Here is a 16,122-nt window from a genome sequence, read left to right as displayed (position 1 = left end):
GACTGCTGACTGCCCCCGGGCTGCCTGTGTGTGGGGCCCAGCCTGTGCTGGAGAGATGGGAGCCACAGAGGAGGTCAGAGTTCAATGTGATGACTGTTTGGGGGGCGGCAGCTGTGTGCCCAGAACTGTGATGTCTCCATGGAGGGTATAAAGAGGGTAAGATCTGGTCCCTCCTTCCTCCTCTGGGGGGTCTGTGTTTCTGGCCAAGCTGCAGCTATTTTGGTGGTCCTGAAGGAGGCAAAGGAGCTCTTGGAGAGGCCCTTTCTTTATTCCCTTCTTGGTGGAAGAGATGGATTGCTGGGCAGTTTGACACTGGGGCAAAATGACACGTGTGTAGAAAATGAGGGACATTTCCTTGGGCCCTGAGGCAGCCCGTCCAGGCACCTTCTTCTCCTTTCTTTGCCCCCTGAGGTGTCCCAGATGTGACCCCAGGAAGCTGAGCTTCCTATCCAGCTCCCTGGCCCATCCTGGAGAGAAAAAAGGGATACTGAGTCTCAAGGGGCAGGCGCTTGGCAGCCTGTGAGACAGGCTACTCAGTGGAAAAGCATTCTAATGACTGAGGCATGAGGAGTCTGGAGGGTGCAGGAGAGCGACGAGGCTCAGGGGGCTCTCTGGACCCTTGGGAGACTGAGGCAGTACTTATGTAAGGCTGCTACAGAGGCAGGAACTAGGCCTGAGGCCCAGGCTCAGTGTCTCCGGGATGTGCAAGGCTCTGCCAGCCTCTGCCTCTCATTTTCCTGCAAGGAAGCAGGGTGCTGTGTTCTCTCCCAAGCTACTGGGCGAGCAGAACAGGGTGCAGTTCTGGGCAGCAGAGGCTCCCACGGGTTCTGACCCCTCCCCACCCCTCAGCCTGCCAGGACCATCCCCTGGAGTCTGTGTGCCTGAGCTCTTCTCAGACCTGGGTGTGGCCAAGAAAAAGCTAAAGGCACAGATCTCAGAGCAGGGGGATGTGACTCACAGGTGGCCAGGTGGGGCTGGGTGGGGGTCTTGGGCTGACCAGTGAGGCCAAAGGGGTCAGGCGAGTGGGCACAGAGGACCAGCAGTAGGAGAGGTCTTGACCCAGATGGGGGAGGCAAGCTCTCTGCCCTTTCGGGAGGGCACCAGGGAGTGAGGGTGCAGGGGTTGGCAATGCCGCATCCTGGGCCAGGCAGCAGGCAGGGGCTGGGTCTCTCAGAAGCCATGGGCCCAGAGCCCCACCCTGAGCAGGAATGCCTGCTGCTTCCTTTCAGGCATGGGCAGAGACCAGCTCCGTGATTCCAGGGACGTGGTGCTCCTGCCTCTCCAGGGACCGCCATGTCACTGGGCAACCCTGGCTTTGTAGAAGTCTTTCCTCCTGCTGTGCTGGAACCTGATCCCCTGTGACATGGGCCTGGGTCCAGGTCTTCTGGAAATTCATTCTCTTTCCTGCTACACCCTCCTGACATCTGATGATACATATTGCAGTGTGGGGGCAGGACAGAGAAGTTGAGGAGGGTGCAGATTCCCTCAGGCCAGGACAGTCAGGGAACCCAAGTGCCTGGGGATGAAGAATGCAGTGAGAGTAGGCAGGGGAACCTTCTAACTTCATGGCTACAAGCCAAGATAGACTTTAGGGGTTCAAATCCCAATCCCTCCATTTTCTATACTGGGCTGTTCAGTACGGTAGCCATCAGTTACAAAGAGCTATTTAAATTTAATTTAACATAGAACTCAGTCATATCACCTGCATTTCCAAGTGCTTAAGAGCCACAAGTGGCTAGTGGCTAGTAGCTGGCACATTGGATAGCACAGACTAGAGAGCATTTCCCTCATCACAGAAAGTTCTATTGGACATTGAGATTCTAGATGAATGAACTTGGACAAGTTCCTTAACCTCTCTGTGCCTCAGTTTCCTTTTCTTATGGAGTTAATAACAGTACCTAGCCCCCAAGGTGATTGTGAAGATTAGATAACATAATGCAAATATAACAATTAATACAGGGGACGGTATAACTCAGTGGTAGAGTGCGTGCTTAGCATGCACGAGGTCCTGGGTTCAATCCCCAGTACCTCAATTAAAAATAATTAATAATTAATAATAAACTTAATTACCCCCTACAAAAAAAAAGCAGTTAATACACAACACAGAATTAGTGCTCAATAAATGTTCATTATTATTGTCTAAGACAAGCGGGACAGAGTTCAAGTCCTCCCTTCCTTACAGTGGGAAGGGAACCCATCAACTTAGCACATAGGATAACAAGAGGCTGGGGATTGGTGGCTACTATTTTAGCCCAGCATGGGCCTCACCTGCTCGGCCCCCAAACAATATATTACCTAGAATCAGCAGGCTCCTGGCTCTGTGCCAAGGCCACAGTGTTCCCTCCTCTTCACCCTCCAGGGATGAGTGCCCACTTGTTCCCTGCCAGGGCAGGGCAGGTTTGCAGTGGGGGCTGGGGCATGAGGTCTGGAAACACTAGATCCCTGGGGGTTCAGCACAAGGGCCGTCTGACCATGCCTGGGCATGAGACCTGTCTAGTCAATGAGGAGGAGAGAGGGAGCAGAGCTCTGTGAGGGCTTCTGCCTGCCTCGCCAGGACCCAGATTCTCAGGGGAGATTGAGCCACTCGGGAGGTGCCAGGGCATGTTCAACTGTAATGAGCTGCAGTCACAGCGAGTCCAGAAGCAGAGATGGAGTGAATGCCCTCCTGTCTTCAAGCTCTCCCTCGTCCCCTCCTACCTCTCTGACATCTCCACAGCCTCTTCCTCTGTCTGCCCCTCAAGCACTGTTGCTCCCCAGAGCTTCTCCTCTGCCCTTATTTATTCTCTCTTTATTCCTGTTTTTCCCAAAGTGTTTAGGTGTCAGAGCACCTGGAAGTCATAAGAAATACCAGAAACTATCAGTGTAATTAATTCCATGATTAGAGCTGGGAACAGTTTTATTAGCAGAAACTATGACAGTCGTCTGTGTGGGCAAAATAAAACCTGCTATAGGCACACGCATGTATCCCTGAAAAGAGCAAGCCGTCAAGTGAAGGGATGAGCTGTTGCCACATTTTTCCATCAATATTCCTTTACTGCTTGTTCATTTGCTTTATCGTGTGTAAGCAGAAGAGCAGTAGCAAGTGCCAAAGGTTGGAGACAAATTTATGAGAGCAAAACCTAAAACTGAGACCAATATGTTGATTAATGCATTTCCTCCTTTGGAACTGGAAAGTGTTAGCAGGGTTAACACCTCAGTCCAGCAGTGGAACTCTGAATAGTGGTTTGTTACTCATACTCTCCCCTGGTGATATCATCCCCGCAGCCCCTACCTCTCCATCATAACTCCCTTGACTGTGTCCGAAGCCCCAGCCTCACTCTTGAGTGCTGCCTCCTGGGTATTTCCCCCTGGAGACCCATCCTGAGGCACCAGCACTCATCATGTCCCAAACCGAGCCACTTCTTGGATCCCTAGTTGAGATTCTTGGCTCTTAGAACCCTCTCCACCCATGTGTCTAAGCCACAGCTGGGAACTACCTATGTGTTAAATATCCCTTGAATCCATACCTTCTTCTTAGTTCCATCCTTGGTCCCTGCTAGCCTAGGCCACAGCCAAAGCCTTGCCTCCAACCCTCCCCTTTCTGGTCTATCCACCAGTGGGTAATCTTTCACCAGAGTAATAAGCATTTGAAAAGACCCATCCCATCATGTCCTAGACTGGCTTGAAGACCATGAGCCTCTCAAGGCTAATACGTGGCTCCTTCTGGGCCCCCACAACTTTGTTGGAGGCTGGTTCCTTTGCCTAGCCTCCATTGGAGCGGAGTGGGTGAGAAGTTCTTTGCCATCCTTGAACCTCAGCGTCTGGCATGTGGTAGTGTTTGTTGAATGAGTGAAGAGGGTGGGCTGCTCCAACATCTCCAGGGCTGCCCCCTTACCCTTCAGTACAGTCCAGACACCTCCCTGATGTTTCAGACCCTCCATTATATGGACCTGAACCTATAGCTCTTTTAATCCCTCAAAACCTCAGTGAAATAGCAATAGAGAAATGACAATGGTGGGGTGGTGTGAGGCTGAACTTACCTTGCTTGGTAACCTGGCTTCTGCACTTAGGAGTTCTGCAACCTTCAGCAAGGCATAGAGCCTCCCTACCCTCTGTTTTCTTGACTGTAAAATGGGGATGCTGTGTATCTAACTTTTATGTTTATGGCGAGGCTTTCATGAAATGATGAATGTGATGTGCATTGTTGGCACAGAGTAAGCCATTCATTAAATGGTAGCACCAGTTCATTCCCACCCACTTCCTACTCTCCTACCCTGCCACATACACACACATAGGAAACCACTTGTTAATTCCCAGGGTATCCTTCCAAGATTGCTTTATGAATATGCGAATAAATTCAACATGTATCCTTATTTTCTCTATTTTTACACCAAAATTTACATTCCCCACAACAAGAGTCAGCAAACTCTTTCCATAAAAGGCCAGATAGTAAATATTTTAGGCTTTGTATGACATATGGTTTCTGCAGCTACTCAGCTCTGCCACTGTAGTGCAAAAGCAGTTGTAGACAATGAGTGTGGCTGTGTTCCAATTAAACTGTATTTATGGAAACTTAAATTTGAATTTCATATTGTTTTCTCATGTCATGAAATATTCTTCTTTTGATTTTTTCCAACTACTTAAAAATATAAAAAAGAACATTGTTAGGTCATAGTCTATACAAAAAATAGTGGGCCAGATTTGGGCTGTTTTTTCACTTTTCTACATCCTTTGGAGAGCTTTCCCTATGGATATAAAACAGCTGTCTTTCTATTTTGAGCGCATAGGACTCCATCCTGTGGATGTCTCTTAGTTTGTTTAACCAATCCCCTGTGAAGTGACACTTAAGTTGTTTCAGTTCTTTGTAAAATATTTTGCTATTTCAAAATAGTGCTGCTATGAATAATCTTGTTCATCCATCATTTTGGACATTTACAAGGGTCTTAGGTTAGAGTCTCCTAGAGGTGGAGCTGGGACATGATGTTGAGTGTATGATTTATTAGGGGAGGGCTAAGAGGAGGAGGGAAGCAGAATGGGAAGGTGGAAAGAGCCACACAAAGATTGGTCCTGGGAAAATCAAGCCAAGGCCATCCCTCCTGAGCCTCAGATTCCTTATCTATAAATTGGAGATGCCAGGAAAAAAATAGACATTTATTTTTATTATAAAATAACGCATATTTACATTTACTGTAAAACATTTTTACTGAGAAAATTCCAAAAATGTGGAAACATAAATTTTAAGATGGTAGTTACACATATACAGGCACTCTCATTGTCAAGGACCAGCCATTGTTTACAGGTCCTTCCAGAACTTTCCTATGTCTATAGAAATATCTAGAGGGAAGAGAGAGAGGTTTTTCTCAAAATACAAAACTAGAAGTATACTGTCCATATTATTCTGCAACTAATTTTTTTTTATCCAATAAAATAATGTGAATAAGATGATGCATTTAAAGCACCTGGCTCAGTGCTCAATCCTTGGGAGCTATAATTATTCTATACACCTTATAGAGACATTTTTAAACTTTCTTTTGGCAGCAGAACACTTATCAAACAAAATAGTATGTAGAAGCCCATTTATAAATTAGGCAGAGTGGAGCCTCCAGGCTGGGGTAAAAGTGGGTGGAGTGGAGGGTACAAAGCCCCTCCTGTACTTGTCTCCCCGTCACTGTTTGAAAACCTTAGTGTTTTGGGTGGGTTGTGGGCACATCACATTTAACTGAGTGGCATTATTATAGTATGCACTGTCCAGAAAGTTTTCACTTAGGTCTGAAAATCCCAGCGAGCTGAGGTGGGAAGGTTTTCTTCCCAAATTGGTTGTAAGAGCCCGAGAGGCCTCAGGCCAGAGCAAATCTTGATGGATTATGTAGTCCAGTGTCTTCCCCTTGGCACCATGCTGGTCTGTGATGGAGTTTTCATTGGTCTATAAAGAAGTGAAGAAAATAAAGTCAGTGAGGTGAGATTTCCATATAGTTAAGCTTATTCAAATGTTTCCTATTGGCATTGAAATATCTTTTCTTTCATGAAATTATGGCAGTAATAATTGGTTGTTGTTGTGTGTGTGTGTGTTTTACTGTCTTAACTAAATAAAAAGTTGGCAACTTTATGTTGATCCCCTGAATTTGTTTCAAAATTTTACTGATCCGTGAAATCCTGAAGTCTAGAGACGGCTGTTCTGGCCCATCGTGGCAGATTTGCCAGGACTTCCCTGAAACAATCCCTGAGAGATAATTTTGTGCCACGCGAGTCTGAGAACCGCTATCCTTTGATGAAATCACAGCAGCTCTTCCAAGGCTGATAGTGTACAGAACATCCCTTGGGAACTGGAGTCCAAGAAAGTCACCTTCTCAGTGAATCTCTCACTTCTCTGTTGCCACCACTCTCTGGGAGCCAGATTCGAGCTGAGAGCCCACAGCCCTCCACTCATGGGGGGACTCCCTCCCTGCCCAACTCCAAGGACTGAGCTGGGGCTTATAAAGGGAGATAGCAGTCTCCTTATGGGGCGCTTTCAGCATAAGACATAAGACCTATCAAAGAACAAGGGCTTCTTCCCTTACTTGGCTGTGAGCCTCTCAGAAGGCAGGACTTTTTGACTTGTCATTTAACCTCAAATCCTCATCACAGCAGTAGATGACAATGCGTTGGGCTCGGAAGGCTCTGGTTTTTAAAAATATACTGATACTAGATTAGGCACTTGGCCCTTTATATATAAGGATGCTTGGACAGTGTAAAAGATATTTGGGTTGTCTTTTATTCCGCTTAGATACAGAAGAGTTCTCAGTGGCTTGGGGAGAGGTACTTTGTCTGAACATTTTTTCTTTCTTTGAATTTTTTGAATTCTGGCATAGTTTTCAACTTGTGACTGCTTATTTATACTTTCAAAACAATCACATGGTCTTTCTGTTTCTCTTCATCCTCACCATAGCCCAGTGAGGTGGCTGTCACTATTCCTGTTTCACTGATGAGGAATCTGAGGCTCAGGGGAGCTCAGTGGCGGCTCAAGGCCGTACTGCTATTAGGAGGCAGAACTGACATCTGCCTGGCCCAAATCCTGTCCTCACTCCTCTGTACAGACAGGTCCATTTGACAACTAAGGAGTACATTTTTTTTTCTTCTCTGCAAAGTTAAAACATTGGTTCTTCAGGAATTTGAACTCAGGAATCTTGGGACCATTAACATTGAGTTCCAATTAGAGAAGCAAGAGACAGTAACTATAACAACAGTGACAATAAACTGCCAGCACAGGACCCTTTGAGCTGCCATCTTAACTAGATTGGAGAGCTCTTTGTCAATGTCAAGTTCAGAAATGTCCCAGTTGGTCTGGGCAGAACCTGATCGGCCCTCTTCACCTCTCTGTGATGCTGACACTAAGCTAAACCATGGTACCAGCCAGGTATCACCAGGAAGAGACTCCTGCCAACTCACCAGCTCATTTACCTCTCACTCCTAGGCGCACTCTTGGAAGCCATTGAAAGGATTGTGTTTTCTGCTGCAGCTGATTGTGCTGACCTTCTCCTGGGAATGAGGGGCAAGTCCCTGAGGGCTGGGCTCCCCATTCTGGTCCATTACAGCTACTAGAGCTTCTGGGGTGGCTAACGGGGCCCCTCTCCCACTCCAGCCCTCAAACTTGGGAAGCAGATCGAGGCGTGGTTGGGGCCGTCAGGGTGAGGATTTGCTGCTCGTAGCACCAGAAGGAGAGCAGCATGTAGCTCATGGGAGCCAAGTCCTGGGACAACAGCGCTGGGGAAGGGCCGGAGGGTGCCGGACTCTGATATCTCTCCAGGTTTGGCTTCTGCCAGGAAAGGATAACAGGGAGATTGATTCTGGCTTGGGCACCAAGGACCAATGGAACTGGAGTAGGTACGGTGCAAGGAGAGGGTCCCAGGACCTCACCTCACTTGGACAATCCAGTGGAGAGGCTAGGGTTGGGACCTACTAGAGGAAGAGGCACCCCCACCCAGGTCTGAGCAGAGGCTTCTAGGCTGAGCTTCTGACATGATCTGGGCTGGGTGGATAGCACAGGAGTCAGACTACCCTGGGTTGGAATCCTGGGGCCCTGATTTACCTGTTGTATAACTTTGAGCAAGTAATTACTATTTCAGCTTCAGTGTCTACAACGTGCTCACACTCACCGCAGTCCAGACACTGTCATGTAGACAATGGTTCATATACATTGTGACAGAGACAGAATATTTACAGCAGAGGCTGCCTTGTAGAACAGCCTGCTTAATAATGAACATGCAAAGAATGAGTTCAAATTTACGAGACAAACAACAGCTCAAATAGTTAAGATATTAAAGCACATGAGCAGAAAAATTTCACAGCTGGTAAATAGATGTGTGGAAAAAATTCAAATTCAGAAATAATAAAAGAAGGAGATAATGCAACACTGAAGTATCATTTGTGATGATTATTATTGATTTATGAAAATTAACAATACACTATGCTGGTGAGGCTGCACTCTGCATGGTATGTTGATATGTTTTGAAGCAACCTTTTCAGAGAGCAATACTCCAGTACATCTAGAGCCATAAAAGTGTTTGAAATCTATGATACAGTCATTCTAGTCCATGGACTTAATCCTAAAGTAATAATCTTTTCAAAATGTTTCTTATAAGGATTTTTCAAATGTACAAAATAAAGAATAGTTTAATGAATCCCCCTATACTAAACGAAAATTTTTTTTAATGGAGGTACTGGGGATTGAACCCAGGACCTCAGGCATGCTAAACATATGCTCTGCCACTGAGCTATTTCCATCCCCCGCCAGGAATATTTTAACAGAAGAAAAAAAGCTGTATGAGTCAGGATGTCCACAGATAAAAATTTAAAACAATCTTAATATGTAACAGGAGAATGTCTGAATAAATTGTAATTCATCTTCAGATACACTATCATGTAGCAATTAAGATGATAAATATGAAAACTGTTGAATTGTATAAAGCACAATCTGATGGTAAGTGAAAAATCAGAATTTAAATTCTACCTACAGGTGATGACAATAGTGTAAGAGCATATACTTGAGCAAAGGTTAAAAGGAAATATGACAAAGTATTTGCTGTGTTAGAGTGGGAAGATGGTGAATTCATGGATTCATCTTTTTCTCCTTGACTATTGTTGCTATATTATTTTTACAATAAAATTAATGAGAGGGATATTTGAGGCTCTGCCCCTGAATCAATCTGTGAATGTGTATTTGTTGGGAACCTCTTCCACAGGCAACTTGTATGAAAGGTTGTATTAAAAAATGGCAAAGGGTAGGCACAGGATTCAGTTTTAGGGCAGGGGCTTGTCCATAAGAATCTCAAAGACTCTGAGAATGTCAGAGCTACATGGGCACCTTCATTTTGCCCTAAGGCCCAGGGAGGCTAAGTGACTTGCCCCGAATACCCAGCCAAAGCCAATTCCACGTAGGGTTAGGCACTCCCACCCAACTAGCCAGCTGGCTTTAGCTCAGTCCCCCATCTCAGAGCACTTCCATTTTCCTGGAGTTGGCAAGAAAGCAGCCAAATAGAGAACACTCTTCTAGTGCAGGGGTAAGGGGTGGGCATCCTGAACTGGAAGGGTACAGAGACACTGCTGCCAGGATGCAAACCCTATGCCCTGATTGTCTCCACAGGACCCTGAGTGGGCTCAGCCAGACCCACCCCTCCCAGCAGCACGTGGGGCTGTCCCAGACCGTCCGACTTTCTCCAGCTACTGTGGCCAGTGGTCAGCTGACTTCCAATGCCCTCCCTGTGGGGCCAGGCTCTGAGCGGAGGGATGGTGCCCAGCAGGCAGCATATCTGGACCACCTCTCATCCCCCTGGGGTAAGGACACCCTGTCTTCAGGTCCTAGAAGAGTGGGGCATCTAAATCTCTGACTTTCTTCTCCCCACCTTTGCTTCCCTCTTTCTCTCTCAGAAGGGCTGAGTTGTCACCCTCATCCTTTCAGCCAATAAACAAGCAGGTGTCAAGCACCTGCTTTGTGCCAGGCTCCAAGGGTTCCAAACCAGCTAATGGGGACTTTGCCCCTTTGAGACACCTAGACCTGGATTGCTCTACTTCTGCCCCACCTGTCACCCGTCCTGCCTTTGCTTCCTTCATATCCAGCTGTGACTCTTACCTCCCTGGCCCTCGTCCTTCCTCTTCATCCTTCCTGCAAACCCCAACCCTCCTCAACCAAATTGACCAGTTCCTTCCTTAGCAACTAGAGTGGGGCCTCTGCTTCCCAGAGGAGACAGCCAAGCTTCCCTGCAGATTCATGCCTCTGCATGTTCTTGGTTGTTCCCCAACAATCTCAGCGGCTCCCCAGAGCACCTCGCCTTCCTGTCCATCTGCTCCCCCACGCACAGCAATCATTCCCTTACCTAAACCCATGCCCTGGCTGACTGCCTTTCTTTGTTTTCCTTCTTTTTTTTGTTTTTTCTTTCTTTGTTGTTTATTTTGGTTTTATTTATTTTTTCTCTGTTTTCCATTTTAGAAATTAAGGTAAAATTCATATAACGTAAAATTAACCATTTTAAAGTGTACGCATCAGTGCTGTTTAGTATATCCACAATTTTATGCAGCTACCGCCACTAATTACAGAATGTTGTCATCACTCCAGAAAGAACCCCATGCCCATTAAGCAGTCACTCCCTTTCCCACCCCGACCCTGCCATGGCCCCCAGCCCCACTAATCTTCTTCCTGTCCTTACAGATTTGTATATCCTGAACATTTCATATACACAGAGTCATCCACTATGTGCACTTCCGTGTCTGGCTCTTTCACTTAGTGTGATGTTTTCGAGGTTTGTCCATGTTCGGGACTGCACACATCAGTGCTTCATTCCTTTTTATAGCTGGTGACCTTTCTTGTCATCTTGAAAAGGAGGTGCCCCTCTTCTTGTCTAAGGCACACCCCCACTGTTTCTTGACTCCTCTGGAACACTAAGCTGCCACTTGCCCTCCCGCTTCCCCGTCTCCCCTCCGCCTTCTCCTGTCCCCCTCTCTCAGACATTTCCCTACAGCATATGCAGTTGCTTACAGCTCTCCCATTCTCACACACACACACACACACACACACACACACACACACATACACACACACGGTTATTTCTACACTTTCCTCTGGCTTCCTTTCTATCTCTCCTCCCTTCACAGTCAAGGCTACAGAGACTTCTTATACTTCCCTTCTCAACCCCTCTGCCTCCCGGCTTCCCTCCCTGGGCCTTCTGTACTGAATAAAAACCCCTCTTCCCCTCCTTTGTATCTCCACTGCCACCACTGTGTTAAATGAAGCAACCTCAGTGCACATGGCGGCAATGACCTCCCAACCGATCACCCTGCTCCCCATCCACCTGCACACCCCAGCCGGTAGGGCATGAACCCCCCATACTCCCTCTCTGATCTCTTACTGAAAATTTTGAATGACTTCCCACCGTGAACCAAATAGTGTCCTATCCTTGTCTGGCCATCAGGGACGCCAACCCTGACTCTAATCATTCTTTCAGGCTTTCTATTCCTCCGCTTCTCTTGGAAAACCTACTCTGGCAAGTCTGAGTTACAGTCTGTTCTCTGCTCTTTGGTTCAAAGCCCAGCTGCAGTCCTTACCAGCTCTGTGACTTGGGCTGCAGCCCATCCTTCTCTGAGCCTCAGTTTCCTTAACTGTCAAATGGAAATACTAACTTGGATATAGGAACATTGCCAATAAGCAAACATTTTAACCTTAAAAATGGCAATTTCTAATACTTCAACCTAAAATTATGCTCAAGAGGGTTGAGAGTTACTGTACATGAAGCACAAGCTTAGTTGCTGGCTGGTTGACATCCCTCAATAGACAGTGGGCCACGGGCTATTACTTTCTGAGATATTACTCTGCCCCCATAATGAGACTTACTTTCAGTAGGAACTTAGCAAATACCCTTGGGATGGATTCAACCCAGTCCCATGGGCCTTTCTAACCAGCCTCTGGAGGTCACAGCTGTGCCTCTCAGCCCTGCCCCCTGGACCCAAGCCCTCTCTCTGCAGGGCTGAACCTCACGGAGAAAATCAAGAAGATCAAGATCATCTTCACTCCTACCATCTGCAAACAGACCTGTGCCCGCGGGCACTGTGCCAACAGCTGTGAGCGCGGTGACACCACCACCCTGTACAGCCAGGGAGGCCACGGGCATGACCCCAAGTCTGGCTTCCGCATCTGTGAGTCCACTCCCACTGTCCCCTTTAGAGGGTCCCCAGCTGACCCTGGGAGTGGGTGTGGGGGTGACCAGAGGGACAGGTCGGCCTGGGGCTGGAGCCCAGCTCTTCTGCAGGAAGGAAGCCCAGTGCCCCCAAACTCCTGTGAGTTGTCCTCAGTCACACAATGCTGGATCCTCACCCAGCTCTGTCACTTGTGACTCTGAGCAAGTCGCATAACCTCTCTGAGTCCAGCTTTCCTCCAGGGAAAAGTGAGGAAGTTAATAGTGCCACTCCCTCACCCCCCAGGTTATTTTGGGGTAAAGGCCTGGTTATTATCCATCCTCCTTCACTTCCAGGCTCCTAGAAAGTCCTTGCATTTAGGGGTGCTGGGTTCCCCAAGCCATCCAGATTTGGGGTCCTGCTTCCCCTACCTCCTTATTGTTACTCACTGGCCCCATAGTAGGTGCTGCTGTGTTCTTCCACCGCCAGTCACCCTGAGGTCGATGTTGTAGATTTCTGCCAGATCCCCTGTCTGAATGGAGGCCGCTGCATTGGCAGAGATGAATGCTGGTGTCCTGCCAACTCCACCGGGAAGTTCTGTCACCTGCCCACCCCCAGGCTGGACAGAGAGCCTCCAGAGAGGGGCCCCCGCCACAGGGCCCCACCAGAGAAGCCCCTTGAAGCAGTCCACCTTCACACTGCCTCTCTCCAACCAGCTGGGTGAGTGTGGGGCTGGGAGGCCCCCTGCATAACCACATAGGGTAGGTGCTGGAGTCTTGATGGAGGGGGCAGGAAGCTGTTGCCAGCACTTCCTTCTCCTCTACCCTCAGGGTTCAGTTTCAGTCCCTGAAGTTCCCTGGTTCCCTGCTCTCTCCTATGAATTCATCCTTTTTTTCCTTCCTTACTCCCTACTGGGTGCTATGGGTGAGACAGAAGGGTATGAGGGCAACGTTCTGACCTCAGAAGACCCATGGTCCTAGACAGTAGAGAGGGGATGGATGAGAAAGAGAATCACATCATAAAACATTTCCTTTTCTATACCTTCCATTATTAGGTGTCAAATAAAGGGCACAAAAGATACAGAATTCTATAGATGGTCAGGGGATAGACAGCCCCAAGCCCAGGGTGTTCAGGGAAGGCTGCATGGAGGAGGTGGACTTCAGTTAGGCCTTAAACAATGGGTAGGCTTTGGTTAAGCAGAGGAGAGCGGGAGGGGCTCCTGGCGGAGGGGCTGGTGTGAACAAAGGCACGGAGTTGGGACCATGCAGGGTCGGTTGGGCTGAGCTTGGGGGTTCTGCAGGATCGTGGGGGAGGTGGAGTCAGAAAGGTAGTTCAGAAGTTGGTGATGAAGGTTCTTCATGGAAAGGTGGGGAGTGAAGGAATTTGTGCTTCATCCTGTCCTCCCTGGGAAGTTGTTCTGGGCTTTGGGTAGACAGTGGAGATATGGAAGGAGAATTTTGGGGAGACACACAGCCAGTGGGTGGGGCCCTGTTTCCCACCGCTGACTGCAGCCCCTATGCCCAGCCTCTGTGAATCCCTCCTTGGTGAAGGTGCACATCCACCACCCGCCTGAGGCCTCCGTGCAGGTCCACCAGGTGGCGCGGGTGCGGGGCGAGGCCGAGGAGGCCCCGGAGGAGAACAGCGTGGAGACCAGACCCTCCCCCCGGCTCCCAGCCAGCCCAGGCCACGGCCACTGGGACAGCAACAGCATCCCCGCTCGGTCCAGAGAGGCCCCTCGGCCCCCGCCCCTCATGGTGCCCAGGCCTCAGGGACTCCTGGGCCGGTGCTACCTGAGCGCTGTGAATGGACAGGTGAGAATGAAGCCTCCTGCTGGGGGCTTCCCAGACAGCAACTTCTCCCTGAGCTGCCCCTCCTCCTTCTCTTTCTCCTCCTTGTTCTTATGAAATTTGAGTGTCTGCGGGTTCTCCCAATCCCCAGCTGGAAAAATTCAGGGCATAACATCACCTGAGTGTGAAGAGTCTGGGCCTCCTACCTGCTGCTCCATTGGGTGCCTGTCAGTGCCAGGCATACAGAAGAGGGCCCAAGAGGTTCCCTGTGGAGGGGAATGAGGGGACTTGGGTCCCAACAAATCCTGGGCTCTCCTGGAGCTGAATGTAGGATCCCTCTGGTTGTGTGGACAGTGGAGCTATTAGATCTGGTGAAAAGGAGTTTGGTCTTTAGTTGAGAGTTGAGTCACAGAGATGTGGAATTAGCAAATGCAAGTTAAACCCCAAGGCCTTGGGGGTGCAAAGATAAAAGACACTCCATTCCCCCTGCCCCCGGTGGCATCTGCAGTCACTGATGGGAAATCAAGTGAGCTTTTCTGAGTCCAGGTGCCTAAGAATAGGGGCTAAGCCAGACTCAGGTTGGCTTTTCTTAGGGTTGGTGTTTCCAGAAACCCCTCTTGAGATTAGGGAACTGGAGGTGGCAGCAGCCAAGGGATAGGGACTCTGAGTCCCCAGATCCTCCCTGCCTCTCAGCTGTGGTGTTGCTGAGCATAGGCCTTGCCCATGGGAGGTGGTCCTGGACTTCTCTGGAGTTTGATGGAGGAAAACCCATCCTTTGGGACCCCTCTGTCTGTGGGCTAGGGACACTAATGGGGGCAGTTTGCAGACTTCACAGAGAAGATCTTGTTTGGAGGTGTCCCTGCCACTCCTCTAAGTTTTGAGTCTGGCAAAGTGGACCTCAGATTTCTCTGCTTCCTTCCAGGACCACAGCTAACTCTCCCCTCCCCTCCCTTGTGGGGAGGGCATCCTCTGGCATGATGTGGGAGATGAGCTCATGTCTCAGGCTTTCTTGGAACATCTCTGTGCACAGCAGGGGAGGGAAGCAGGTGACAGGTGTCCATGGCCTTTTTTCCAGTGTGCCAACCCCCTGCTGGAGCTGACTGCCCAAGAGGACTGCTGTGGCAGTGTGGGAGCCTTCTGGGGGGTGACCTCATGTGCCCCGTGCCCACCCAGACCAGGTGAGTGCTGGGTACCAGGGTCCAGGGTTGTGAGCAAAGCTCCCCAGGGCCTGGCCTTTGCTGCCGGCACTCCACTGCATCTCCCACCAGGATCTCAGAGGCCAGGCAAGTAGAACAGGTTGGTAAACTGAGGAGCTTTTCCAGATCTACCTTAAGTGTGCTTTTGGCTGGTGGCAGAGGCTCCTGATGGCTCAGACCCTCTGCCAGGTGCAGTATGGCCTGCCTGCTCTACAGGATTGCCTGGGAGGACTTACTCCCTTTTGCCAGTTGTTCCTGACCAAATTTTAGGGATCCCATCCCATGCTGGGCCCTCTTCTACTTCTCAACCCACTTCCACATATCCCGTGCCCAGGTACCAAGGGCCCAGAGGTCTTGATTTAGTGACTCAGTATTCCCCTCATTCTCTCCCTGGAGAGGCCCCCACGCCTCCTCTTTGTCTCTTATTTACTGCCTCCCAGTCTTTGACTCAGGATTGAGCATCTGCCCCAGAATGTCTTTGGCCTTGGAGTATGGGAAACCCAGTTTCCAGCCCTCTTCTGATTAGTGGGAACATCTAATGTATTCATTCATTCATTCATTCACTCATTCATTCATCAAATACTCACCAGGTGCCTCATGTGTACTGAGCACTGAGAATTCAGGAGTGAGTGAAATGCCACTCTCATAGGCATTGATCTTGAAGTAGGAGACGGGGAATAAGGTGCCTGTGCTTAAGTATGGCTTCTGCCAGCTCAGCCTGTCTTCCTCCTGCTGGCCTCACTCCCGGGCAGGGGCCTGGGCCTGGGCCTGGCATGTATTTCTTTTGCCTGTAGGCAGTCAACTCAGTAAGTCAGCTTTGTGGGGGGCCTGGCCCAGAGCCCGAAGGTGGGTGGGGCAAGGCTGTTCTAGCTTCACACTCGGCAGTGGAGCAGTGACCATATTTTCCATATTGAAAATAATTGTGGACAGTTTCACAGTGTGATAGAATTTTTGGTGAAGCAGCAAAGGGTGATATTAAGCTTGCAGGCTTGGATCATCCAACACATGGCAGGTACCTG

The 16,122-nt window shown here is 49.0% G+C and overlaps 1 protein-coding gene across 1 annotated transcript in view; it reads left to right on the top strand.

Annotated features, from left to right (window-relative positions):
* LTBP2 (latent transforming growth factor beta binding protein 2) overlaps window positions 1-16,122 on the top strand; it is a 100,600-nt gene that overhangs the window by 36,693 nt on the left and 47,785 nt on the right. The window contains 6 exon segments of the mRNA XM_014558981.2: window positions 9,599-9,789; window positions 11,971-12,141; window positions 12,633-12,790; window positions 12,792-12,840; window positions 13,645-13,931; window positions 14,983-15,085. Coding sequence (XP_014414467.2) covers window positions 9,599-9,789; window positions 11,971-12,141; window positions 12,633-12,790; window positions 12,792-12,840; window positions 13,645-13,931; window positions 14,983-15,085 — 959 coding nt within the window.

This window comes from Camelus ferus, chromosome 6 (genome assembly GCF_009834535.1).
Source record: "Camelus ferus isolate YT-003-E chromosome 6, BCGSAC_Cfer_1.0, whole genome shotgun sequence".
In the NCBI taxonomy this organism is placed as follows: Eukaryota; Metazoa; Chordata; class Mammalia; order Artiodactyla; family Camelidae; genus Camelus; species Camelus ferus.
The sequence above is the reverse complement of the archived record's forward strand: the minus strand, read 5'-3'. Positions and strand labels throughout refer to the sequence as shown.